This window comes from Hypanus sabinus, chromosome 13, assembly GCF_030144855.1.
Source record: "Hypanus sabinus isolate sHypSab1 chromosome 13, sHypSab1.hap1, whole genome shotgun sequence".
Classification (NCBI taxonomy): domain Eukaryota; kingdom Metazoa; phylum Chordata; class Chondrichthyes; order Myliobatiformes; family Dasyatidae; genus Hypanus; species Hypanus sabinus.
In genome coordinates this window covers 40,911,831-40,931,936 of record NC_082718.1, presented here as the reverse complement: position 1 = coordinate 40,931,936, position 20,106 = coordinate 40,911,831, and the positions used below count along the sequence as shown (strand labels likewise).

The 20,106-nt window shown below is 39.2% G+C and overlaps 1 protein-coding gene across 2 annotated transcripts in view; it reads left to right on the top strand.

Annotated features, from left to right (window-relative positions):
• Positions 1-20,106, top strand: part of rad51ap1 (RAD51 associated protein 1) — a 64,834-nt gene that overhangs the window by 41,373 nt on the left and 3,355 nt on the right. For both annotated transcript variants that reach the window (XM_059987479.1, XM_059987480.1), the window contains 2 exons: positions 14,530-14,682; positions 17,247-17,372. In XM_059987479.1, the coding sequence (XP_059843462.1) occupies positions 14,530-14,682; positions 17,247-17,372 (279 nt within the window). The remainder of the gene's footprint in view (positions 1-14,529; positions 14,683-17,246; positions 17,373-20,106) is intronic.

Below are 20,106 nucleotides of genomic sequence, written 5' to 3'. Positions count from 1 at the left end.
TCTTCTTGTTGCATTATTGGACTTTTATTAAGCTTCAGGTGATGGACTGCTACCCTGATATTCTCCAGTAAAATGTTTTGATACAATTTTGTATTCATTGTTCCCTCAATGATTGCAAGCTGCCCAGGCCCTGAGGCAGCAAAGCAGCCCCAAACCATGATGCTCTTTCCACCATGCTTCACAGTTGGGATGAGGTTTTGGTGTTGGTGTGCAGTGCCCTTATTCCTCCAAACATAGCAATGTGCATTTCTGCCAAATGAGACAGTTAAAATTAACAATCTTGTAGTTAGGGATCCTCTTGGAAAGAGTATCATAGTATGATTGATTTTCTCAGTCAAATCGAAGGGTGCAATTGTTCAATCTAAAAACCAGTGTATTATGCCTAAACAAGGGAGACTACAATGGGATGATGGAGGAATTGGATAGGGTAGACTGGGAACACAGGCTTTATGGTGGGATGTTTGAGGAACAGTGGAAGACTTTCAAAGGGATTTTTCACTGTGCTCAGCAGAAGTATATTCCTGTTAAAAGCAAAGACAGTAAGGGTGGGGAGAGCCAGCATGGATAACTAAGGAAATAAAGGATGGTATCAAACTAAAAACTCATGTGTACAAAGTCTCCAAGAATAGTGGGAAACTGGAAGATGGGAAAAACTTTTAAAAACAATAAAGAACCACTAAGCAAACAATAAAGAAAGGGATATAGATTTGGAAAATAAACTGGCACAAAATATAAAGTGGAATAAGGTGGCTTAAGTGAACATAGGTCCCTTGAGGATGAGAAGGAGTATAGATATTGGACAATAAGGAAATGACTGAGACTTTGAATGACTATTTTGTGTCAGTCTTCATGGTGGAGGACACATCTAACATGCCAAAGAGAGCTGATATGGATGCGGTGGGAGGAGAGGACCTCTATGCAGCAGCTATCACTGAAGAGGTAGTGCTGAGCAAACTTGTGGGCCTGAAGATAGACAAGTCCCCTAGTCCTAATGGAATGCATCTCAGGTTACTGAAGGAAATTGCAGAGGTTATAGTAGAGGCCTTGGTGATAGGTTATCAAAATTTTCTGGACTCCAGTGCATTGGAAGAAGACGAATATCATGCCACTGTTCAAAAAAGGATGCAAAAGGCAGCTATATATGGGCCAGTTAGTTAAACATCTGTAGTTGTCAAAATGCTTAAAGCTATCATTAAAGAAGAAATAACAAGGTATCTGGAAAGAAATGGATCCATCATGCAGATGCAGCATGGATTCAGCAAATGTTTGACAAACTTACTGCAGTTCTTTGAGGATATAACAAGCGCAGAAGATAGAGGGGAACAGATGGACATTATTTACTTGGATTTCCAGAAGGCATTCAATAAGGTGCCACATAAAAGACATCCATAAGATAAGGATGCAGAGAGTTGGGGGTGATGTATGATCGAGCTTAGGAGTAGGGAGATTATGCTGCAATTGTACAGGGTACTGGTGAGGCCGTACTCTAGAGTACTGCGTACAGTTCTACTCTCCTTACTTGAGGAAGGATATACTGGCTTTGGAGGCGGTGCAGATATGGTTCACCGGGTTGATTCCAGAGATGAGGGGGTTAGACTATGAGGAGAGATTGAATCACCTGGGACCGTACATGCTGGAATTCAGAATCAGAATCAGGTTTATTATCACCAGCATGTGACGTGAAATTTGTTAACTTAGCAGCAGCAGTTCAATGCAATACATAATCTAGCGGAGAGAAATAATAATAATTATTATTATTAAACAAGTAAATCAATTATGTATATTGAGTAGATTTTTTAAAACATGTAAAATCAGAAATACAGTACTGTATATTAAAAAAAATAAGGTAGTGTCCAAAGATTCAACGTCCATTTAGGAATCGGATGGCAGAGGGGAAGAAGCTGATCCTGAATCGCTGAATGTGTGCCTTCAGGCTTCTGTACCTTCTACCTGATGGTTAAAAAGTCTGTCCCGAGTCTTATAGGCTCATCAGGCCAGTGCTTATGCTGATTACTTGACGATAGCAGTGAGAAAAGGGCATGCCTTGGATGCTGGAGGTCCTTAATAATGGACACTGCCCTTCTGAGACACTGCTTCCTGAAGATGTCCTGGGTACTTTGTAGGCTAGTACCCAAGATGGATCTGTCTAGATTTACAACCTTCTGCAGCTTTTTTCAGAAGAATGAGAGGAGATTTTATATAAATATATAAAATTATGAAAGGGATAGATAAGATAGAGGCAGGAATGTAGTTTCCACTGGACGGTCAGACTAGAACTAGGAGAGATAACCTCCAGATTTGGGGGAGTAGATTTAGGACGGAGATGAGGAGGAACTGCTTTTCCCAGAGAGTGGTGAATCTGTGGAATTTTCTGCCCAATGAAGCAGTGGAGACTACCTCATTAAATATATATAAGACAAGGTTGGATAGAGTTTTGCATAGTAGGGGAATTAAGTTATGGTGAAAAGGCAGGTAGGTAGAGATGAGTCCGTGGTCAGATTGGCCTTGATCTTATTGAATGGTGGAGCAGGCTCGACAGGACAGATGGCCTATTCCTGTTCCTATTTCTTATGTTCTTTTGTTAAAAAGTTCAACTTTTGTCTCATCTATCTACAGGACAATGCCCCAGAAGTATTGTAGAACATCCAGGTGGTCTTTTGCAAACTTGAGACGTGCAGCTATGTTTTATTTTTGGTTTCCTCCATGGTGTCCTTCCATGAACATCATTCTTGTTCAGTGTTTTTCTTATGGTGGACACGTGAACAGAGACCTCAGGAGTTCTAGTGATTTCTGCAGCTCTTTTGCTGTAACCCTTGGATTCTTTTTCACCTCCTTCAGCATTGCACGTTGTACTTCTGGTGCGACCTTTGCAGGATGCCCACTCCTAGGGAAAGTAGCAACAGTACTGAATTTCCTCCATTTGTAGACAATTTCACTTACTGTGGACTGATGAACACTTTGGTCTTTAGAAATCATTAGTTTTTTCCAGCTTGATGCATCTGTACAAAGTTCCTCTGAAAGTTGTTTCATTCGAGGCATGGTGCACATCAACAGATATTTCTTCGAAAGAGCAGGCTCTGTCAGTAACCTGACTTTGTGTGTGTGTTTTTATAGGACAGGACACCTCTACGACCCACACCTCCAATCCCATCTCATTCATTAGAACACCTGACTCCAAATAGTTTTTGTAGAAGGCATTACCCAAGAGATTCATGTACTTTTTCCAGCAAGTACATATAATATTGGGTCATTTTTCCTGAATAAATAAATGAACAAGTATAATGTTAATGTGTTACTTATTTAATTGGATTCTCTTTATCTAGTTTCAGGACTTACATCAGAATCATGTTTATTATCACCAGGATATGTCATGAAATTTGTTAACTTAGCAGCAGCAGTTCAATGCAATACATAATATGGAAGAAGAAGAAAGAAAATAAACAAATAATAATAAGTAAATCAATTTACAGTATACATATATTGAATAGATTAACATTGTTCAAAAACAGAAATAATTGTATTCTAAAAAAGTGAGGTATGTTCACAGGTTCAATGACAATTTAGGAATCAGGTGCCAGAGGGGAGGAAGCTGTTCCTGAATTGCTAAGTGTGTGCCTTCAGGCTTCTGTACCTCCTACCTGATGGTAAGAGTGACAAAAGGGCATGCCCTTGGTGCTGGAGGTCCTCAATAATGGACACTGCCTTTCAGAGACTCTGCTCCTTGAAGATGTCCTGGGTACTTTGTAGGCAAGTCCCCAAGATGGAGCCGACTAAATTTACAACCCTCTGCAGCTTCTTTCGGTCCTGTGCAGTAGCCACACCCCCCCCCCTCCCACCCCATACCAGACAGTGATGCAGACTGTCAGAATGCTCTCCATGGTACATCTATAGAAGTTTTTGCGTGTATTTGTTGACATACCAAATCTCTTCAAACTCCTAATGAAGTATAGTCGCTTTCTTGCTTTATAACTGCATCGATATGTTGGGACCAAGTTAGGTCTCAGAGATCTTGGCACTCAGGAGCCTGAAACTGCTCACTCTCTCCATTTCTGATCCCTCTATGAGGATTGGTATGCGTTCCTTCGTCTTACCCTTCCTGAATTCCACAATCGGTTCTTTCGTCTTACTGACGTAGAGTGCAAGCTTACAGCTGTGACACCACTCCACTAGTTGGCATGTACGCCCTCTCGTCTCCATCTGAGATTCTACCAACAATGGTTGTATCATCAGCAAATTTATAAATGGTATTTAAGCTATGCCTAGTCACACTGTCATGGGTATAGAAAGAGTAGAGCCGTGGACTAAGCACACACCCCTGAGGTGCACCAGTGTTGATTGTCAGCAAGGAGGACATGTTATCACCAACCTGCACAGATTGTGGTCTTCCGGTTAGGAAGTCAAGAATCCAATTGAGAGAAAGGTACAGAGGCCCAGGTTCTGTAACTTCTCAATCAGGGTTGTGGTGTTAAGTGCTGAGCTATAGTCAATGAACAGCATCCTGACATAGGCATTTGTATTTTCCAGGTGGTCTAAGGCCGTGTGAAGAACCATTGAGATTGCATCTGCCATTGACCTATTGTGATGATAGGCAAATTGCAGTGGGTCCAGGTCCTTGCTGGGGCAGGAGTTCAGCCTAGCCATGGCCAACTTTTCAAAGCATTTCATCACTGTCGATGTGAGTGCTACTGGGCGATAGTCATTAAGGCAGCTCACAATATTCTTCTTAGGCACTGGTATAATTGTTGCCTGTTTGAAGCAAGTGGGAACTACCGCCCATAGCAGTGAGAGGTTGAAAATGTCCTTGAATATTCCCGCCAGTTGGTTGGCACAAGTTTTCAGAACATTTCCAGGTACTTCATCAGGACCTTCCAGCTTGCGAGAGTTCACCCTCTTTAAAGACTGCCTAACATTGGCCTCTGAGAAAGAGATCATAGGGTCACCTGCCACAACAGTAATCTTCATGGCTGTAGTTATATTCTCCCTTTCAAAGCGGGCATAGAAGGTGTTGAGTTCATCTGGTAGTGAAGCATCACTGCTATACATGCTATTGGTTTTGCTTTGTAGGAAGTAATGTCTTGCAAACCCTGCCAGTGTTGTACCTCTGATGTCACCTCCAACCTTATTCAAAATTATCTCTTTGCAGTTGAAATAGCCCTCCACAAATCATACCTGATTTTCTGGTATTTCTTACTTAAATGCCACAGATCTTACCCTCAGCAGATGACATACCTCGTGGTTCATCCATGGTTTTTGGTTTGGGAATGTACATGAAGATCTGATCATATTTTGTCATATTTATGCAGAAATAGTGAAAATTCTGCTGGGTTCACAAACTTTCAAACACCACTGTGCAGCTGACAATAATGGAGCAATTTAATTTGGCTGAGTAACATAATTGGAGGAGGACAAATATCTTGAAAGGTCAAGGCTTCTGAGATTACTGAGAAATGGAGGTATAATAAAAAAAGATTAGAATTTTATGATCGTGTTATTGCTTAACCAGAAGACAATGTAAATCAGCTAGCTCCGGTGTGATGAATGAACAAATAGGAAATGAGTAGCAAAGTTTCAAATTACCTCCTTTATGGAGAATGGAATGAAGGAAGTTTAAATGCTATACAGAAGCCAAGATTATTTTGGCTACTGAAGTTAGAAGCAATTTAAGATAAATTATTTGCACTGATAATACTACAGGTAACTTTTTGATTGCTGAAATATTTGTCTGGGAATCTACAAGGATGGTCAAGGTTAAAGCAGTTAAAAATGTAAAAACATGCTTTTAGTTGATAAATGTTGAAATAAAGTTTCCTGGAAAGACAGTCTGTTTCCTTGGAACATCATAGTGCTAATGATTAACAGAAACTGCTGAAGTGACTGATTGAGAGTCCTGTTTCCATACAGTCTGCAACTTGGGTTCACCCTAGATTGAAGGGATGAAAATTTCTCAGTTGATCATTAGTTTTTCTTAGATTTCTTAGTTCATCCTAAAGATGCCATGTGAAATAATTTTGAGACATTTTAAAAAAGATTGCAATCCTGCAAAAACATGTATAACATATTGGAATATTCAGAGAGAGGTGATGGTCATGATTCAGACACACTGGTGTTCATTTTAATGATGAGAAAATGAATTTTGATCTACCATTAATTAATATGCAAACTAAAGTGTTAATATTGTGTGCAAAATTACTCTTGTTGCCCTGATCACTTAAACTTTATCAACACTTAAAAAGGGAGGTGGTACATAAGTTGCCGGCCATTTTAATTAAATCCAATACATTGGTTCTTGCATTACTAGGTACTTTAACCAGTGAACTTTATAGTAATAAACATCGCTAGTATGCCTTTCTGTATTGGTGAATATATTACCAAATAGATGTAGTTGTATTTTTATTTTAGGTTTCAAACAACTGAAAATTGTTTTTGAAAACACATTAAGAGTGTCTGTCAACGTGATATTGCACTCCAGCATAAATAAGTCTGTCATGACTCAGTGAGAGATGCCTTTACAGACAGAAGCATTCCAACAATGTGTGCTGTAACATAAATAATTGTCTAATATTTACATTTTAAAATTTATCATAAATATTGGCTCAATTTCAGATATAACGTTATTTTAGAGTGTAATCTGCCATAAGATAGGCAATCTTCTTTATCAATCCGAGCTACAGATATGTCAGAAATTGTAAAATGGCCAGGTTTTGCTTGTTACTGTCTTACAAAGAATTCCCCCAGCATGAGATTGTGGAGTGAAGTCAGTCCAATCCTCTGTGAAGCTTTGCATGACAGCAAGACCGTCTGCTATGTAAGTTTCACTGTACTTGGAGGTGACTCAGAATCAGGTTTAATATCTCTGGCATATGTCATGAAATATGCTATTTTGCACCAGCTGTACATTGCAATACCTAATAAATAAGCTATAAGTTTTTAAAATTACATTAAGAAATGCATTACTGTGTAAAAGTCTTAGACACATATAGGGTTGCCAAACAAGTTCTAACAAAGTCAGTCGCAAGCACAGGTGTTGCCATTAGATGCTATACCATCCTTAGAGCGAACAGTTTTTAAATAGTGTCAGTTGCATGTGCTTGTGCTCAAAGTGCAAGTGATTTTTGATACTGATAGTTGGCGAGAAATAAGTAGTAAGACAATTCAGAACTATTTTGTTCACTGTGGTTTCAAGCATTCAGGCTTGGAAATGCCTGAAAAAGCCTCAGTGAAAATGAAACAATTTCACTACTTAAACAAGTTAGGAACTACAAAGACTTTGAAGGTATCAACAATCATCTTGAATGTTACAATGAAAATGAAGATTTGAAGGATGCAATCATCAAAAGCATTGTGTGAAGGCAGTTCATTATCTGTTCTAGGTGTCTCTGCTTATTTTGTTCATTGTGTACACTGGATGAGTTCCTCCATCGATAAATATTAGGAACAAATACACTGTTTTATAGTACTGTTGGCCAAACTGTACTCTTCCCGATGTGTTCCAATTAATCAGAATCCACTGTATATAAAAGAGTAAATTAATTAAATAGTGCCAAAAGAGACCAAAACAAAATAGTATGGCATGGGCTCATTGTCCATTAAGAAATCTGATGGTGGTGGGGAAGAAGCTGTTCTTAAAATTTTGAGTGTGTTTCTTTAGACTCCTTTACCTCCTGGATGGTAGCAACAAGCATGTCCTGGGGGATGAGGTTTATTAATAACAGATGTCACCTTTTTGAGCCATTGCCTTTTGAAGATAAACTCAGTGCCTGGGAGGCTAGTGCCCAGTTGGTGTTGGCTGAGTCAGAATCAGATTTATTATCACCAGCATGTGACGTGAAATTTGTTAACTTAGCAACAGCAGTTTAATGCAATACATAATAGAGAAGAAAAAAAGCACAAAATAAAATAATAATAAAAAATAAATCAATCAATTACTGTATACGTATATTGAATAGGTTAAAAATCATGCAAAAAACAGAAATACTGTATATTAAAAAAAGTGAGGTAGTGTCCAGGGGTTCAATGTCCATTTCGGAATCAGATGGCAGAGGGGAAGTTGCTGTTCCTGAATCGCTGAGTGTATGCCTTGAGGCTTCTGTCCCTCCAGCCTGATGGTAACGGTGAGAAAAGGGCATGCCCTGGGTGCTAGAAATCCTTAATAATGGTTGCTGCTTTTTTGAGACACCGCTCCTTGAAGATGTCTTGGGTACTTTATAGGCTAGTATTCAAGACAGAGCCAACTAAATTTACAACCCTCTGCAGCTTCTTTTGGTTCTGTGCAGTAGCCTCACCCCACCCCCCAATACCAGACAGTGATGCAGCCTGTCAGAATGCTCTGCACAGTACATCTATAGAAGTTTTTGAGAGTATCTGTTGACATACCAATTCTCTTCAAACTCCTAAAGAAATATAGCTGCTGCCTTGTCTTTTTTATAACTGCATCGATATGTTGGGACCAGGTTAGATCTTCAGAAATCTTGAAACCCAGGAACTTGAAACTGCTCACTCTCTTCACTTCTGATCCATCTATGAGTATTGGTATGTGTTCCTTCATCTTTCCCTTCCCGACGTCCACAATCAACGCTTTCATCTTACTGATGTTGAGTACAGGGTTGTTACTGCTACACCACTCCACTAGTTGGCATATCTCATTCCTATACGCCCTCTTGTTAGCAGCTGAGATTCTACCAACAATAGTTGTATCATCAGCAAATTTATAGATGGTATTTGAGCAATGCATAGCCACATAATCATGGGTATATAGAGAGTAGAGCAGTAGGCTAAACACACACCCCTGAGGTGCACCAGTGTTGATCGTCAGTGAGGAGAAGATGCTATCACCAATCGACACATATTGTGGTCTTCTGGTTAGAAAGTCGAGGATCCAATTGCAGAGGGAGGTACAGAGGCCTGGGTTCTGCAACTTCTCAATCAGAATTGTGGGAATTATGGTATTAAGTGCTAGTCAATGAACAGCATCCTGACATAGGTGTTTGTGTTGTCCAGGTGGTCAAAGACCATGTGAAGAGCCATTGAAATTGGATTTGCTGTTGACCTATTGTGGCGATAGACAAATTACAATGGGACCAGGACCTTGCTGAGGCAGGAATTCATTCTAGTCATGACCAACCTCTCAAAGCATTTCATCGCTATAAAGTTTGCAATTTTCTGCAGCAGTTTCTGATCTTGTGCTGTGGTCCCTCCATATCAATTAATGATACAACCAGATACATCGGTAGAAATATGCGAGAGTTTTGGGTGACACTCCTTTGAAATATAGCTGTTGTTGAGCCTTCTTTGTAATTGCATCAATATGTTGGGCCCAGGATAGGTGCTCAGAGATGTTGACATTCAGAAGGTTCAAATTGCTCGCCATTTTCACTGCTAATCCCTCAATGAGGACTGGAGTGTGTTCCCTCGACTTCCCCTTCCTGAAGTCCACAGTCAATTCCTTGGTCTTAGGTGCAAGGCTGTTGTGGCAACACCACTCAACCTATCTCACTCCTGTATGTTTCCTCGTCACCGTCTGAAATTCTGCCAACTATAGTTCTTTCATCAGCAAACTTACAGATGGTGCTTGAGCTGTGCCTAGTCACGCACTTGTGTATGCAGAGGGAGTAGAGCAGTGGGCTGAGGTACAAATCCTTGGGGTGTGCTAATGTTGATTGCCAGCAAGAAGATGTTATTTACAATCTGCACTGACTGTGCTCTCACGATGAGAAAGTCAAGGATCCAATTGCAGAAGGAGGTACAGAGGCCCAGGTTTTGGAGCTTGTTAATTAGAACTGAGGATATGTCTGTGTTGAACGCTGAGCTGTAATCAATAAACAGCAGACTGGCATATAGTAGATATTGCTACTATCCAGGTGACCTAAGGCCAAGTGGAGAGCCAGTGAGATTGTATCCACTGTAGACCTATTGTGTAGAGTGGCTTATTCATTCTGGTTTCATGTATTAATATTACACATTTCCTTATCCTGTAACTGAAATGCTTTCTTCTTTTTTGAAGCTAGGTGCTAAGTATTCATTTAGAACCACATTCACGTTATCTGCCTTAATACTCCAGTCAATTTTTGTTTCAAATAATCTCTACCTCTTCCATTATTTTCCTTTTTCTCTTGAGCTATTTATAAATACCAATGGAACTTTCTTGATTTTACTTGCTAATAATTTTTCATTCATTTTCTTCGACTTTATAATTTTTTTCTTCAATTTCATTCCTGCCTTCCCTCCACTTGTAAAGAACTTGCAGCATCTAATGGAAGTGTATCTCTTTTGTCTTACACTACATTGACATTAGAAGTAGAATTAGAAATCTGAAACATTTTCTTTGTAGTTATGTATTCAGTCTGACTGTTCAAATATTTTTGAATGACTCCCACTCATCTGACACAGATTAATCTTTAAGAATCTATCTAATGAAGATTCTTAAAAATGTTAATGAAGTTGAAATCCCCTAATATTATTCTTGAACTTCTTAATATGTTTCTAAATATTTGAACTGTTTCCCTTTGACATATAGATCTTTTCCTGATTTTCTAATTAGTTCATCTTTCTAGCATCTCTTCACCTATCTTTGTTACCTTGACCAAAGCATGTCATTGGAAGGCACTGCTAGCATTCTGTTCTTTGAGCTGTGTTTCATTAACAGTAGAATATCATAATTCCACATATCTATCTGTACCTCATCTGGCAGGCTTTATTTTCTAGATTTGCAGCAATAAAATATATATTAAGGATAATTTGTTGCTTTTTTTCCCAACCTATTCAGCTACTTTCCAAATAGCTGGCTTCAAGATACTAATACGTATACCTTTAGAAGTAAAGAGTAGGTACTTTGACGTGACAGATGGTGAGAAGTGATGCTCCAAAAGGATCACTGAATACTATATTAAGGATTTAAAGTTGAAAGACAAAAACACAGATTTGCAAAGTATGGTTGATGTACAGAATTTTAAGATTGATTCCCATCTATTTTCAATTCTGCAAATATTTTTTACAACTTCCTTAGATGAATCACTGGAAAGAAATCCCCATCCCCATACAAGTGTTGACATTACTCTACAAAACTCAGAGCTGCACATTCTGCCTTCTACTTCTGATATTTTCACAGTGCCAATGGAACTTTCTTGATTTAACTTTACTTTGATGTTGGGGAACAGTCTGCATGTTGAATTTCCCCTTGGGGATGAATAAAGTATCTATCTATCTATCGCTTGGACCTGATACAAAAGCTCTCCATGGATTTCACCAGGGGATACAGTTGTTGGGCAAACAGTCGCAAAAGATTGATTACAGGAATTAGCTTTAACTTTTTTGAGTATTTTTAATTAGATTAATATTTTAAATACCTTTTGACAATTCGGGATAGTTTGAATGGTTTTTCATGTTTTTTTTTATTAATGTTTCTGAATGTCTGAAAACAGTTTAAAAATAGTAAGCTTGTGGGTAGCAGGATCAAAGAGAATTCCAAGGCAATTTATATATACAGTACATAAAAATAGGATAACTAAGGAGAGAGTAGATCCACCCAAGGATTAAGGAGGGAATTTGTGCTTGGAATCAGAGCAGGTAATGCGGTGCAAAATGAGTAGTTTACATTGGTATTTACTGAAGAGAAGGATTTGGAGGAAAGAGAAAACTGGGTGGGACATGCTAATGTGCTGGGAGATTTTGAGATTGAGGTGGTAGTGAAGGACCTTCTGAGAAGCATTAAAGTGAATATTTTCCCAAGACTTGACAGCATTTATCCAAGAATATTGGAAAGAAGCAAGTGAGTAGATTACTGAAGCTTTATCAGATATCTTTGTGTCCTCACTAGCAACAAGTGAGGTTCTGGAGAAGTGGAGAGTAGAAAATGTTGTGCCTTTGTTCAAGAAGGGAAATAGTGACAGTCTAGATTGAGCCTCATAATGGTGATAGAGAAGCTGCTGGAGAAGATACCAAGGGATAAGATTTATGCATATTTGGAAAAGCAAGGCCTGATTAGGGAAAGTGAGCATGACTTTGTGCAGGGTAGGTCATGCCTTACAAACTTGATTGAGTTATTTTAAGGAGGTAACAAAGATACTTGATGAACTTGAGGCTGTGGACTTTAGTGAGGCATTTGGTGGGTGATTCAGAAAGCTCCGACTAAGTTACAAGTTTAAATTCAGAAGTGGCTTACCCACAGAAGACAGAGTAGTGGTGGAAGTTGCTCTGAATGGGCATCCAAGACAAGTGGCATTCTGTAAGATCAGTGCTGGGACCTCTGTTGTTTGGAAATATATGTATGATTTGGATGAAAATGTAGATGGGTGGATTAGGAAGTTTGTAGGTGACACCAGGATTGGTGGAGTTGTGGATATTGTAAAAGACTAACAAATAATACAGCGGGATGTACATCAGTTCCAAATATGGGTAGGAAAGTGGCAGTTGGAGTTTAATTCAGGCTGGTATCGCACTTCAGGAGGTCAAATAAAGGAGAATATATGCAGTTCGTGGTTTGCCCTTAAAAGCCTTGAGGTGCAAAGGGATCTTGAGGTCCAGATCCCTGAAAATGGCTTTGCAAGGACGTCATGTTGCAGCTATGTAAAATTTTAATCAGACTGCACTTGGAATATTATGTGCAGTTCTGGTCACCCTTTTGTAGGGAGGATGTGCAGACTGGAAATGGTGCAGAATAGTTTACCAGGATGCTGCCTGGATTCAGCTACCAGGAAAGGTTGGACAAACTTGAGGTTGCTCTTACAAGCTTGTGAGAGGCTGGGGTGGGGGGAGGTGACCTATTAGAGGTTTTTAAAAGCATGAGAAGCATAAATAAGGTAGGCATAATCTTTCCCCTAAGGTAGAAATGTCAAACACCAGAGGACTTGCTTTTAAAGTTAGAGGGGGAGAAGTTTTTTAACATCATGAATGGTAAGGATCAGGAATGGGATACCACGGGTGGTTGTAGAAGCAGGCAGTTTGGTGGAGTTTAGATAGGCAAGTGACAATGAAGGGAATGAAAGGATATGGAGGACACATGGGAGGAAGAGATCTTGTAAAAACTGCCATCAAGATTGGCAGAACGTGGTGAGCACTAGATAGGCCATTCAATGACCTCTCACTGGATGACAGAGAATGTACTCTCCAGTACTGTACTGTTCTATGTTAACATGCTGTCAAAGATTTTTTTAAACTGGTTTTGGTTGAGGTATGTTTTGGTACTGACCATAATGACATTTACTGTGCAGGAATCCCTGACCACAAATTCTGGGCCATCATTCTTTATACCTCATTAGATAATTACTTATAAACTCTAATATTTTATCATAGTTAAGATCAATCCAGCTGCCTTTCAGTTTAGATTACTGCATTGATGTACTTTAAGTTTTTTCGCCAAATAATCCATGTCAATAAAAATTGTATAGCAGAACTATTGCAAATTTTGTAGTCCAGATTTTAGGGCCTTAAAATAAGACAGGATATAGCCACAGAAGAATAAATTAAATCACAGAGCACATCAGGCCAATATGAAAGTTCTCAGCCTGAAACGTCGACTGTCTATTCTTTTCCATAGATGCTGCCTGGCCTCCTGAGTTCCTCCAGCATTTTGTGTGTATTGCTTGGATTTCTAGCATCTGCAGATTTTCTCTTGTTTTTTGATGACGTTTTGTCTCATCTCATTTTATCTCATATATTTTAACTTAGTTATCAAGTGCTGATCAGTCCTTAAATCATGGCAATTAAAGCTTGAATTAAATTCACTTTTCTAGCTTCCAGGATGCTCTGGGAATTAATAATAAATATTTTGAGTAAAGGAACTCAGAAAAGTCCAAGAGCAAAGAGTCCAAGAGTCCAAGTCCAAAATGTTCAAAAGCAAGATTTGCAATACAAGAAGTCATAAAAAATGGAGTCAAGCTGCTCAAAATATTCAAAAGATCTGCAAAATTTTTAGATATTAAGATAATCACAAATATGGGGTTAGTGCAGGAAAGAGGAACCAAGGTCAAAAAAGAAATGATTTTATTAAGACCATAAGACATAGGAACATAATTAGGCCATCTGGCCCATCGAGTCTGCTCCACCATTCAATCATGGCTGATGCTTTTTTTCTATCTCCTCTTCAACCCAGTTCCCAGCCATCTCCCTGTAACCTTTGATACCATGTCCAATCAAGAACCTAGCAATCTCTGCCTTAAATACACCCAAGGACCTGGCCTCCACAGCTGCATGTGGCAATAAATTCCACAAATTCACCACCCTTTGGCTAAAGAAATTTCTCAGTAAGTGGCAGATTGTGTGGGAATGGCCAAATGTCCTTGCCATGCTTCAGTTTCCTACATTATAATGGAACAAATTAGGGGAGAATATCTTTTACACAAAGGTATTGGGCAGAGTATAATATCACATGATGAAGCATAGTTAATCTATACTTAAGACTGCACCTTTAAAAAAGTGGTAAAGTCATTGGTGAAGAACTTCAATAAGGACAAATCAAAAAAATTGAAGATGATTTTGCCTATTCATTCTGATGTTCCATATTGTTCTGAGCTTACTATATTATTTGTGTTGCAGCTGAAGAATCAGAAAGCAATGGAAGTAACACAGATATGGATGAGGAATTTACTTTCAAAAATACATCAAATAAAAACAAGAAAAAAAATACAATCAAAGTACAAACAAAGACAAAAGAGAAAAAATGTCTCAAATCAAACAGCAAAGATACAGGTAGATTCCACTAATCATTACAAATGAATGTGTTTAATCATGCTTTCCGTATTATAATCCCATGTTAAAGTTATGGACTAAGACAAACGAGATAACTGTAGAATGCAAATATATTAGCATAGTTAAGAGGTTATAGAATGATTTTCATAGATGTCTGGAGACTGTCCAGGTATTTTAAGTTCTTTGGACTGCAACAATGTTTTAGGAAAATGTTTACAGTGTTAATAGATTTTCCTATTGTTATTTTGTCATCTGAGTGATTACATGATTTTCCTTCAATTGAATCTGATTTCAGAGGTGGGCAAGTTGTTGGAGAAGATCCTGAGAGGCAGGATTTATGAGCATTTGGAGAGATATAATCTGATTAGGAATAGTCAGCATGGCTTTGTCAAGGGCAGGCCGTGCTTACGAGCCCGATTGAATTCTTCGAGGATGTAACAAAACACTTTGATGAAGGTAGAACAGTGGATGTAGTGTATATGGATTTCAGTAAGGCATTTGATAAGGTTCCCCATGCAAGGCTCCTTCAGAAAGTAAGGAGGCAAGACCTCCAAGGAGACCTTGCTTTGTGGATCCAGAATTGGCTTGCCAACAGAAGACAAAGGGTGGTTGTAGATGGTTTGTATTCTGCATGGAGGTCATTGACCAGTGATGTTCCATGGGGATTTGTTCTGGGACCCCTGCTCTTTGTGATTTTTATAAATGACCTGGATGAAGAAGTAGAAGGGTGGGTTAATAAGTTCGCTGATAACACAAAGGTTGGGGGTGTTGTGGATAGTCTGGAGGGTTGTCAGAGGTTACAGTGGATACCTATCAATAGGATGCAGAACTGGGCTGAGGGGTAGCAGATGGACTTCAACCCAGATATGTGTGAAGTGGTTCATTTTGGTAGCTCAAATATAGAGGCAGAATATAATATTAATGGTAAGACTCTTCGCAGAGTGGAGGATCTGAGAGATCTTGGAGTCTGCGTCCATAGGACACTCAAAGCTGCTGCGCAGGTTGACAGTGTTGTTATGAAGGTGTATGGTGTGTTGGCATTCATCAACCTTGGTCAGACCCCACTTGGAGTACTGTGTTCAATTCTGGTCACCACATTACAGGAAGGATGTGGATAGTATAGAGAGGGTGCAGAGGAGATTTACAAGGATGTTGCCTGGATTGGAGGGCGCACCTTATGAGAATAGGTTGAGTAAAATTGGCCTTTTCTCCTTGAAGCGACGGAGGATGAGAGGTGACCTGAAAGAGGTGTATAAGCTGATGAGGGGCATTGATTGTGTAGATAGCCAGAGACTTTTTCCCAGGGCTGAAATGGCTAACACAAGGGGGCATAGTTTTTAGGTGCTTGGAAATATGTACTGAGGGGAAGTTAGTGGTAAGTTTTTCACACAGAGAGTGATGGGTGTGTGGAATGCACTGCCGGCAGTGGTGGTGGAAGCGGATACAATAGGGTCTTTTAAAAGCTTCTTAGATAGTTACATGGAGCTTAGAAAAATAGAGGGCTATGCGCTAGGGAAATTCTAGGCAGTTTCTAGAGTAGGTTACATGGTCAACACTGCATTGTGGGCCAAAGAGCCTGTAATGTGCTGTAAATTTCTATGTTCTATGAAGCAATTTAATTTTCCACTAGTTTGCTTTGGATATACTTTAAACATATTTAAGTATCTATCAAATGCGAGAGCGCTTATTACATAGAGAACAAATTGGATTAAAAATAAAGATACTCAAATAAAGATTAGTTTTATATATTGCATATACATTGAACCATCAAAACATACAGTAAAATGCATTCAACACATACAAAATACTGAAGGAACCGAAAGGTCAGCTGTACTCTCTTCCATAGATGCTGTTGGTCTGCTGAGTCCCTCGGGCATTTTGTGTCTGTTGCTTGGATTTCCAGCATCTGCAGATATTTTCTCGTTTGTGAGTAAAATGCATTGTTTGCAACCAACACAGTCTGAAATGGGCTGGGGACAGCCCACAGGTATCACCACAGTTCCAGCACCAACATAGTATATCCACAAGTTACTAACCTTAACCCTAACCATATGTCATTTCTGGAGCACCCTGAGTCAACCCACATGGTCATTGGGAGAACAAACAACTCCTTACAGACAGTGATGGGAAGTGAACCCTAATCTTAAAGCTGGTGCTGTAAAGCATTACACTAGCCTCTACACTACTGTGCTACTCCATAATTGCATTGTATTGTAAAGTAATATTAATCAACAGGGAATTTTTTTTTGCCACTGCACCTTCTGGTGGCTTGTGTTGGAAAAGCATAAACAATGGCTTAGAAGCATATTCCCTTATGTGATTTCTTGGGAACTGTATAACTGCAAAGATTCATATTGTCAGTCTTCCCAATTAAACACCACAGGGCTCCAAAATGGTACCTCACAAACCAGTTCAATTCAGGTTTATTTTTGATGCTTTTTTATACAACAAATTTAGTCATGCCATTATGAACCTTGCACTACCTCACAATGAAATAAAGTACTCGAGTGTATCTTCAATGTGCTGATATTAATATGTATATCATCAATTTTGTTCCCCTACAGCTCTGGTTCCTGAAAAAAGCAAACCATCAATGTTGACAGAAATATCATTTTCTCCAACATCCCCCATAGCATCACAAGCATCAAGTCCTTCAGCTGGATTAAGAAAGCCAAAATGGACTCCACCAGGTAGCCAATGTTATTCCTTTGTTTAAGAAGAGCAATAGGGATAATTCAGTAAATTATTGGCCAGTGAGCCTCACATCAATCACATCAATGATTGGGAAGCTGTTGGAAAAGGTTCTTAATGATAGGATATACTCGTGTTTGGAAAAGCATGGACTTATTCATGATAGTCAGCTTAGCTTTGTGTAGGACAGATCATGTCTTACAAACTTGATTGGGCTTTTTGTGGGGTGATGAAGATGATTGATGAGTTTGGGGTAGCAGTTGTTGACATGGACTTCAGCAATGTATTTGACAAGGTTTGTCTTGGTAAACTGGTCCAGAAAACTAAGATGCATGGGACTCATGCTGTCTTGGTATTGGATTGTTGTTATATTGAGGTGGAGAGGTGTTATTATGAATGGAGGTCTGTGACCAGTGGTATCTTGCAGCATTCTGTGCTGGGCCCTCTTTTATTTGCGGCATACTTAAATAACTTGGATGAAAATGTAGATGGCTGATTAGAAAGTTTGCACATGACACAAATATTGATGGAGTTGTGGATTGTGAGTTAGTGCTTGGAAAGCTGAAAGGTCTGAAAGTGATAAGTTACCTGGGCTTGATGGACTACAACCCAAGGTTCTAAAAGGGGTAGCTGAAGAGATTGTGGGGGCATTAGTAATGATCTTTCAAGAACCAATCGATTCTGGCATGGTTCCGGAGAACTGGAAAATTACAAATCTCACTCCACTCTTCAAAAACGGAAAGAGGCAGAAGAAAGGAAATTATAGGCGAAATAGCCTGACAGTCAGTGGAATTGTATACTTGGATTTTCAGAAGGCCTTTGACAAGGTGTCGCACATAAGGTTTCTAAACAAAATAAGAGCCCAGGGTGTTAAAGGAAAGATATTAGCATGGATAGAGCATTGGCTGATTGGCAGCAGGCAAAGAGTGGGAATAAAAGGATCCTTTTTGGATTGGCTGCCGGTGACTAGTGATGTTCCCCTGCAGTCTGTGTTGCTATCGCTTCTTTTTTACATTGTATGTCAACAATTTGGATGATGAAATTGATAGCTTTGTGGTCACGTTTGCGGATGATAGAGATAGGTGGAGGGGCAGGTGGTGTTGAGGAAGCAGAGTAGGAAAATGGGCAAAGAGGTGGCAGATGGAGTACAATGTTGGGAAGTATATGGTCATATTCTTTGGTAGAGGAATAAAATCCTGGACTATTTTCTAAATAGGGAGAAAATTCAAGAATCCAAAGTGCAAAGGGATTTGGCAGTACTCGTACGGGATTCCCTAAAAGTTAATTTGCAGGTTGAATTGGTGGTGAGGAAGGCGAATGAAATGTTAGCATTCATTTCAAGAAGACCAGAATATAAAAACAAAGATGCAGTGCTGGGGCTGTATAAGACAGTAGTGAAACCTCACTTGGAGTATTGTGAGCAGTTTTGGCCCCTTATTTAAGAAAGGCTGTACTGGCATTGGAGAGGGTTCAGAGGAGTTTCATGAATATGATTCTGGGAATTAAGTGGTATCATATGAGCTGTGATTGAAGGCTCTGATTCTGAACTCACTGGAATTTAGGGGGAGATCTCATTGAAAACTATCGGATGTTGAAAGGCCTAGATAGGGTGGATGTTTCCTATGGTTGGAGAATCTAGGACCAGAGTGCACAGCCTCAGAATAGAAGAACGTCCATTTAGAACAGAGATGAGAAGGGATTTCTTTAGCCAGAGGGTGGTGAATCTGTGGAATTCATTGCCACAAGCTTCTGTGGAGGCCTGGTCACTGGGTGCATTTAAAGTGGAGGTTGATAGGTTCTTGATTAGTCAGGGTGTGAAAGGTTCTGGGGGAAAGCAGGAGATTGGAGTTGAGAGGGAAATGGATCAGTCATAATGAAATGATGGAGCAGACTGGATGGGCTGAATGGCCTGATTCTGCTCCTTTGTCTTAAGGTTTTATGGTCTCAGCAATTCTGATTATCTTGTAAAGAAAATAAATTTGCTTAAACTGCTAACGTTTGAAAATTGATTTTCAACTGAGCAAAAGACCATGATAGCTGAATTTAGAATAAATATGTAGATTTATCGTCCATTTGGAAACAAAATTGTTAGATGGAAAATGATTTAATTCCAAAATTAAGTAGCTTTTGTACATTAGTAATCAAATTATATAAAAACATTCAAATAACAAAGCATGCATTGTGGTTTACGTGTAGATCAGTGAGCTTATCTTGCAAGGAGTGGAGGTGTTAAATTTGAACCTTAAGGTGACCTCAAATGAGATTAAGAAAAGGAAGATATCCAGTTATCCAAACAAGCTAGCTTGGATAGGTAGCCAACACTGAAACATTAGCTATGGTTGCCAGATGTCACAATTTTTTGAGTACTGGCTATAATGATTAGGGTTGAGTCAGTGTAGAATCCATTACCGAAAATGGAAGAATTTCAATCAACCAAAGTACTTCTCTTCCTGGCCGCACAAGAAATTTCAAGAAATGTTTTACCTTGTCTGGCTATCATCCACAACGTTCTTGATTTAGCCTGGGAGGAAACTGCTTAGTAAATTTAGGTCAGTTAAAATAATCTCAAGCTAGCTGTTGGCATGTAGGATGATCTGGGCTATTGTAACTTTCCACGAATCCAATACTAAAACTGTTCCCCCAGGACTGAACTTCCAGGTGATGTTGGGGCACTGGGTAATTTGATTAGAACAACATATTTTATTAATTCACCTTGTTGAACATGCTCCACTT